Source organism: Rhinopithecus bieti, unplaced genomic scaffold (genome assembly GCF_001698545.2).
Source record: "Rhinopithecus bieti isolate Rb0 unplaced genomic scaffold, ASM169854v2 scaffold_29855, whole genome shotgun sequence".
NCBI lineage: Eukaryota > Metazoa > Chordata > Mammalia > Primates > Cercopithecidae > Rhinopithecus > Rhinopithecus bieti.
The window spans coordinates 588567-597271 of record NW_016813109.1 but is presented as its reverse complement, the minus strand read 5'-3'; the positions used below and the strand labels follow the sequence as shown (position 1 = coordinate 597271).

At 40.3% G+C, this 8705-nt stretch overlaps 1 protein-coding gene across 9 annotated transcripts in view; it reads right to left on the bottom strand.

Annotated features, from left to right (window-relative positions):
• Positions 1-293: 293 nt before the first annotated feature.
• The window catches only part of TACC1 (transforming acidic coiled-coil containing protein 1), a 126793-nt gene continuing 118381 nt past the window's right edge, over positions 294-8705 (bottom strand). For 7 of the 9 annotated variants that reach the window (XM_017847664.1, XM_017847661.1, XM_017847665.1 and 4 more), the window contains 2 exons: positions 6513-6633; positions 343-5376 (listed from right to left, as the gene is read on the bottom strand). In XM_017847664.1, the coding sequence (XP_017703153.1) occupies positions 5308-5376; positions 6513-6633 (190 nt within the window). In that variant the 3' untranslated portion in view covers positions 343-5307. Of the gene's footprint in view, positions 5377-6512; positions 6634-8705 lie in introns of all 9 variants that reach the window. The other 2 variants (XM_017847658.1, XM_017847667.1) reach the window with 1 other exon arrangement.

The following is an 8705-nucleotide window of genomic DNA, read 5'->3' as shown; positions in this document are numbered from 1 at the left end:
ACAACCAGTCTCTAAGCAAAACCAAGAAGCACCCAGCTAAAAACTTTGTTTGCACAGATGCAAAGGCATGACATCTACATGGCAGTATCCGAATTCCAAAGTTTGTTTTGTTTTTAGTTACACACCCAACCACATGCATAAAATGAGTGTAGAGAAAATGTGATCTTTCCTATTTTTAGGTTGAAATATGAGGCTCATAAAAGCAGGGCTGCCACAAATTTTCACATTCAGGGATAACTTATAACCAGGAAAAGTACCAACACCACACACACACACACACACACTCCCAAATCTAACAGTGGTAAACAGTTTTTATTCAGGCAATGAAACATGGAAAAAATATATTAGTAATCATTATAATAATTTGTGAGTATAACTTTTACAAATAGTTACTTGACATATAAAAAGGGAAATTACTGTGCATATAAAATTTATGTAGATGAATATTCCACACAACACAATCCTGATAGCAGTAGTCAATGCAGCGCTCATCCCTCCAGATGAGGGGTTCCTCACACACTTCATGGCACCCGTGGGGACACAGTGGAAGCAGATGTGCAATGAACATTTACTTGGCACATTAGTATAATGGATATCTATTGGCAAACACACACTTGCTAACAGCAATACTAAAAAGTTTACTGCTACCTCTGAGATTTAAAAGAAATGCCTGGTTCCTATCCCGATGGCTGAGAAGGACCAAGGCTGAGGCTCTGGTGTGGTCACCTACACGCTGCCCTGTATCTAGACTGGGGATGGTTTGAGTTCAGATTTGTATATGTCCATCTGAAAATTCTTTATAAATACAGAATTAGCAGTTAATGATGTGACCAGGAAATTACTGTTTTGAGTATATTTCAGATACCACTAAAAGGCAGAGGGGGAGAAAGTGGCATTTTGACAGTTCTAAAGGATCGATACAGGGAAGGTTCAGGCCACATCTCAGCTCTGAGTCTGGCCTCCTCCATACAAGTTAAAGCATTACACAGACCGCCACAGGCCAGCATTGCACGCAACATCTCCATATTAGAACTATAACCAGAATATATATTTATATAATAGCTGTAACCATATTATAGTTAATAAAGTCATTCCTTAGGAATCTTGTTTGTCCAAATCTAACTGCATGCTAAGAGGCACAGAAATGGGATTGCATTTGGACGAAAAACTACGAAAAGTGCAATCTTTAGTCTCCAGGATGCAAGCTCTGGCACTAGGGGATGGGTCTTCCCTGGAGAATGCTGCCGCTGATACTCTCTTCCAGAGGAGATCCTTTGAGAGGAGAGTCTGTTATATTAGTTTCTTTACTGTTACTCTATGGAGACTCGAGGATTTAGTGGTAAATTGCTTTTTAAAAATAACTGGAATCTGGAGGCTAGTCAAACCTTTCTGGGCAGATATCTCCTTGAAATACTTCTTTACTAAAATATTTGAAGAAGATAAGACTTCTTAGACCTTTGGCTTGACATTCTGGGATTCCCAGACTATATTGTTCTTTCATAAGCAAATAATAATAATCTGTTATCTTTTAGATTCTTCAGAATATACACATCTTTACTTTAAAATCCCTCACTTGAATCATGTAATCTTTCAAAACCTTGTTTCTATCTTCCCAACAACAGGATAAAGTCAGAAATGCAAGTCAGAGAGCAAGCTCACCATCACATGACGGCAGAGACAACAGTCAGAGACAGTTCATGAGATGGCTACCAGTTATAATGAAAAACCAAAAGGAAGTTAAAAGGGGGCTTCAGAAATTTTACTCCACTAAAAAAGAATGTGCTGAATCACTTCCAATCAGTATACACAGACTTAACCAATGCTTGCTCTTAAAAAACCCTTTTGAGCTTAGAGTGACCACTGAACCCTTTGTTACCTTTATGGAAAATGAGTGCTTCACTCCAGCTGCTTTTACCCAGCCAGGAACATTTGGGGGCAGCTTACTCTCCCTGTTTATAATTAGAGCAAATTCAGGGCTGTCTAATAAATATCTTAAGTATTTGTGTGAGAGCTGTACAAAGTATGGGTAGGTTGAAAGGGTAACTGGCTAGAAAGAAAATTCAACTTGAGCTGTCCTCCAAAACGAAACATAAATCTTCCCTCAGATTCCATACCATTCTGGTAGGCTGCCAAATCCTAGGTTTTTCAACATCATGTGCTTCTGTACTTCCTAATTTGGGCTGAGTCGAAGAAGCTAGAAACTACGTGAGAAACTGGGCTTCCCGGTATTTCCAGAGCAGTTTTACAGAACAAAAGGTTTGGGTAGGTCACTGGCTGGAAGGAGACTTCTCTAACCTTGACTGTGACTATCCGGGCAGCCACGGGGGGAACTGTTCAGTCGGCCTTACGTTGCATTCCCCAATTAAAATACTGCTGGATAAAGGCTATCTACACTTTGGCAAAGTCAAAAGCTAAAGAAATTGCTCTGGATCCAGAATCTCAACAGGATCACCTAATATTCCCAAACCACCATATAGGCCAACAGCTGCCTTCTACTTTCCTTTTTCACTTCTGGTTTGTTTTTTCTTTTCTTTTTTTTTTTTTCTTGTTGTTTTATTGAGACAAGATCTTGCTGTCACCCAAGATGGAGTGCAGTGGCATGATCATGGTTCACTGCAGCCCTGACCTCCCATGCTCAAGTGATCCTCCCACCTCAGCCTCCCAAGGAGCTGGGACCACAGGCACATGCCACCATGCCCAGCTAATTTTTATATTTTTGGTAGAGACAAGGTTTCGCCATGTTGCCTAGGTAGGTCTCAAACTCCTGGACTCAGGCGATCCTCCTGCCTCGGCCTTCCGCAGTGTTGGGATTACGGGAATAAGCCACTGTGCCCGGCCCTTTTTCTCTTCTGTAACAGGGTTTATTATTGCCTAGCTAGCACGTTATTTGGCCCTCACATGTGTTGAGGCAAACTCTATACTATATTCTTACTCTCCAGAGTTCCAAAACCCTTTTTTATTTTAAAGAAAAATAAACAAACATACTTCATTCTGCCCAGTATATTCTCTTGATCTGTACAAGCTACATTTTAATTCTCTTTGGAGAGGCGACATCTGTTAAGTTAGAATGGGGGATATTTCCTTATAATGGTCATGGCTAAGAGGCCAGGGCAAGTATCACTTAACGAGGGTCCTTTGGTGCTCCCTGTCTCCCTGTGCATCAGCTTCATTCACTGGGGTCAGGTTCTTAAGGGGTCTCTTCCACCAGTGTGCTAGGGAAGGACTGCCGTCACCTCTGTTTAACACATAGCTACTTTCTTAAACACAATAAGCTTAAAAAGATGACTGTGGATTTACAGTGGAGGCCACTATAAGCCTTTCATACTTAAAACAGATCAATATAAAACAAGTAAACATGAAAACACCAAAACACAGCAGCAAAAAGATTTAGCAATCAACATTTCTGCAAAATGCAAAATTAACTTCTTTAGCAGCAGAGGACTAAAGAGGAAATCAGTTAGACCAAGGGGAGACACATGCCCTTGGTACTATGACCACTAGGACAGCATTCATATTACACCACAAGTGACTGCTTTCAAAGCCCAAATGATTGTCAAGCCACTTCTCAAACGACACATAATTTCTGTTGTTCTTTTTTATACAAAATGTTAAGACAATAGGCTTGAAAATACAGCCTAAGCACCAATTACGATAAATGCATATTGGTAAAATGTGACTTCTGGCTTTAAAAGACATTATTGACCTCCCTGGGGCTAAAGATTGCACCCATGTGAGTAATACACTGCTAAAGAAAAATTCATTTTTTAAGATCTAGAGGTTCTCCACTAGGCACAATTCATTGTTGAAGTTGGATCATGCAACAGTTTTACAAGAGAAATAGGAAAACATATATATACTGAATATAGTGCACATCACCATGAAGACTTTCAGGGTGTAAGATTAAGACAGGAGAGTGCTTTAAAACACTTGCATGGATTTGGGTTTGCCTATTCAAATGAAAGGGAATTCATTGAGATTTATATGGAAAAATTCCATGTTGGGGTTAATGGCCCACCACTCTGAACTGAGTCCAGTAAGAGCTTGAGGAATTTGGCTTTGTTAGTACAGACCTTCTTCTTGCACTCCTCTTCTCAGTATTCAAGCTGTCTTTGTTTAAAATATGCAAAATGCACACTGATTTTGGAGTGGTTCACGTGACTTTTACTGCTCATTTTGTTAAAATTCTGTCTTAAGTTAGAAGGTAATTTTTGCTTTCTTTTCAACATCTGAAGAACAATGGGAAAAAAACATTTCTTCGCCTTATAATTGGTAACGGTGCTACCTTTTAATTAAGATCTGAGCCTTTTACAAGTAGATTTTCTTCACATATTTAAAATAGATCAAAACTCTGTCTCAAAAAAAAAAAAGATAATGAAGACTAAATGTTGATTTTGTATCAACAAATGGAGGCAGAGGAGAGTAAATGACTCTAGGGCAGATTTGCCAAACCCTAGCTTGGAAGGACTCCCATATTGTCGTTCATGCAGAAAGGAGACACTACCATCAGTCTGAGGACTAACCCTAAAGGGGCCACACCCATTAAAGCTGAGGCGTGTCCAAATACCAGGGCAACAAAATGTCATGGCAAATAGTCTTCTGCAGACATGAAAACCCAAGACTGTGGTCTTCATATCTTTAGTCCCCCAAATTCTTAAGTTGGTGTTCTGAGTCAGGACTCTATTCCAAAATAGGGTCTCACATCCAAGGAAATATCTCCTTCTGTAGACAAGTTCTTACTTAACTATGCTTCAGGGAAAAGAGCAGCAGCATCTATAAATATACATGTATGTGTGTGAGAGTGTGTGTAATAAAAGGGGACCCAGAGCCCCTTCTTGATTATAAACTGGAAGTAACAATAGGCCAAATTGTCTCCTTAAATAAAACCACTGATATTAAAAAATTAAAAGATTAAATAGATCACAAAAAAAATCAGACAGGTGGTGGAGAAGAACCCAAAGAGGAGCTACAAATTTAACACATTTGGGAAAGTAAAGATGACTTTAAAACAAACTAAACATAAAGAAATCACAAACCCAAACTCAGCAGCCTAATGGAACCTTCATATGGGGAACTGGAAGGCTCCAGCACTGTCAGGTCACACTCCTTTCTAGACTACGCAACCCTCTAGGGTTTCTTCCAGGGCTGTTGCATTGGCAGCAAAGCGGGACAGGCAGCAGTAGACATGTGCTTTTTTTAAGTTTTTTTTTTTTTCTCTGCAAAGGGGCAATTATTCCTGGATAAGGCAAGATAATTGTGGTCACAAGAGAAGCAGCCAAATGCAGATCTGTTGAGCTAACAGGGGGAGTCTCAGTCAGCCTTTCCCAGCTTTGCAATCAGCTCATCACAGATTTTTGTCAGTTCTTCAATTTCTTGGTTCTGAAAGACAAAAGACACAATTACGCAGGCCACTTTGTATTCTGAAATAAAGGCAAACAGAGTTAACTAGTCCCAAGTCTGGATATACCTTACCCTAGACATCCCAATTCAGTGATTTTTAACTTTTCTACATCAGAGATGCTTTAAAGAAAAAAAGGCTACACATCTCAAGAACAATGTACTCATAAAATCATGCTTAAATTGAGTAAAGGGTGAAGACAGTCACCAGCCCTCTGAAACTTGTCCATGAATCTCTTAGTTCCCCAATTCTCTTATTATCAGAGGAATTATCTGGGGTACTTGTCAAAAACATAAGTATCTGGGTCTCACTCAATCCATTAGTATCTCCAGGGATGCTGGAGTCTGAATCTCCTAGGGAGCACCGTTCTAGGGGCTATCAGACCCTGTGATAAAAACTCCTGCTCTTGATGAATGGATGGCACAGGTATGAGTACATAATTGGAAATGCAGTAAGGAAAATACACCAGAGACATATAAAAATGGAAAGCTAAAAATTGCTTAGTGAGAAACAGGGATTGTTGCTAGTCCTGGTTTTCACTGATCTATAGCAGTTTCTCAAAGCAGCACTGCTGATGTTTTCGGATGGGTGAGTGTATTCTTAGGGGCTGTCCTGTGCATTGCAGGATGTTTAACAGCATCCCTGGCTTCCTGCACTTTATATCAGTAGCATCTCCCAGTGGTGACAACCAAACAAATATATCTCCACACATTACCTAACACCTAACACCCCCTGGAGGGCAAAACTGCCCCCAACTGCAAACCACTGATCCAAAGCAATGAAGGGGGAGATGGCTTCATATTAATATATTGCATAAAAACAAAAAGAAAGAAAGAAAGGCAGTCTCAAGACCCCAACTAGGAAGGTGTTCTGAACTTCAGTTAAAATGCAACTTTCTCTCTGCACCCTGCCTATGGATGATTTCCACATGATGTGCTTGTAAATTTAATGGTTTGACTTGTTTGTTTCCACCTGGATCAGTTCAGAAAGGAGATGGACTGAAGTGTCTGAGCAGAAAGCCAAGGCCTCTTTCACCCAGATCTGTCATAAGCGAGTCACTGCTGAGGAGGAAAACCAAACGTCTCTGTGGCCACCCAGATCAGGCCCCTTTCTGTACCTTCTGCTGTAGGGCCCTTTCCAGGGACTCCACCTTCATCTGCTCTTTCCGGAGTCCAGCATGGAGAGCTGCACTCTCAGCCTTTGCTTTTGTTCGAACCTGAGCAATCTCCTCATTGGCTCTGTTTATGGTGTTTGGGTGGAATACAGAGACAAAAAGCACATGATTAGCCACTAGTCAAAGCCAGGATACTAACCACTGACATCTGGGAGGCACAGCCCCCAAAGAATTGACTGCATGACAAAAGAAAAAACAAAAATCGGTGACCTAAATAATCTCATTTTAATTTATAAAAATTCAATTTACAGACAACTTCAAAATTTGTATCTCACAGCAAATGATTTCTACAACAGTCTTAGATTTTTTTTTTTTTAGCCCAGTACAAAAGCGGACTGGATAATTTTGGAGACGATCACAGCTAGAGTCGGGATACTAACCACTGACATCTGTGAGACACGGGCCTACAGGGAATGAGTTTATTAATGAGAAGTGAAAGACATTCTTAAAAACCATAAATGTCAGTTGATGAACAGCCAGTAAACTGATGAAAGGATGCTAAAGCCTCATTGGTAATCAGAGGCATGTAAATTAAAATGATAAGCTTTGAAAATTGAATTGGCAAAAATTAACAAGGATAGTCCTGTGTGGGCCGAGATACAAGGAGACAGGCAGGCTCATGTGCCAATGGGCGGTTGGAAACTGGCGCTGCCCTGTGGCAGGCAATGCGGTAGTCACCAGGATGATTTAAAGTGTACACGCCCTCCAACGCAGCAATCCCACTTTCAGTTATGTATTCACAGAAATACTTCCACCTGGCACAAAGATGAGTGCACAGGACGTTCGCTGTAGTGTTACCTTCAATGGAAGAAAGTTTGTAACTGTCTAAGTGCCCATCAATAAAGAAATGCTAGAGTTCCACGACCTAATAAAAAGAATGAGATTCAGCTGTATGTTCTGACGTGAAAAAATGGCCGTGATACGCTATTGAGGGAAAAAGGAAATTTGTCTAATGTGATTCCAATATTGTAAATATTTTTTACAGTTCAAAATCATAGTATTTATACAGGCACAAAGAAAAGACTAGAGGGATATACAATAAACCTATGTATAACACATAGAGGGATCTGTATAACCTATGGAGAAGAATACACAAGAAACCTAATACAGTACTATGGGAGTGGGAAGGGGGCAGGGTAACTTCTGTTTCTACAAATAGAAATTTAGGCAGCAAAATGCAGAAGTATGTATTACCTTTTAGTTAAAAAGTCAAGTTGGAGGCCAGGCGCGGTGGTTCATGCCTGTAACCCCAGCACTTGGTGAGACCAAGGCAGGTGGATCACTTGAGGTCAGAAATTCGAGACCAGCCTGCCCAACATGGCAAAACCCCGTCTCTACTAAAAATACAAAAATTAGCTGGGCATGGTGGCGGGTGCCTGCAATTCCAGCTCCTCGGAAGGCTGAAGCAGAAGAATCGCTTGAACCCAGGAGGTGGAGGTTGCAGTGAGCCGACGTTGTGCCAATGCACTCCAGCATGGGTGACAGAGTGAGACTCTGTCTCAAAAAAACCAAAAAATCAAGTTGGATAACACTCCCCAGGATAAACTCCAAATGCATTAGATTTAAGGATTTAAAAAACTAAGCCAAAAAGTGTAAGTAAAACATGGTAGAATATTTTCTATCCAGCATGGGGAAGATACTTGTTACTATGACAAGGAATCCAGACGCTGTAAAAGAAATGACTAATACATTTCAGCACATAAAAGTAAATTTCTGAATATCAAAAAACACCACAGGCAGAGGCAAAAGACAAATGATAAACTTGAAAAATTATTCAAAATTCTTATCACAAAGGGCTGGTGTCCCTAATATATAAAATATATAAACTGACAATAGGAAAATGGGCAAAGAATAGAGTAATTCATAGAAAAGCAAATATATTAATAAATGAATGCTGAAATATATTCAGTTTCATTCATAAGATAAATGCAAATCAAAATTACATTAAAATAAATGCTCTGGGGCTGGGCGCAGTGGCTCACATCTGTAATCCCAGCACTTTGGGAAGCCGAGGCAGGCGATCACTTGAGGTCAGGAGTTCCACACCAGCCTGGCCAACATGGTGAAACCCTGTCTCTACTAAAAATACAAAAAATTAGCTGGGTGTGGTGGCGTGTGCCTGTAATCCCAGCTACT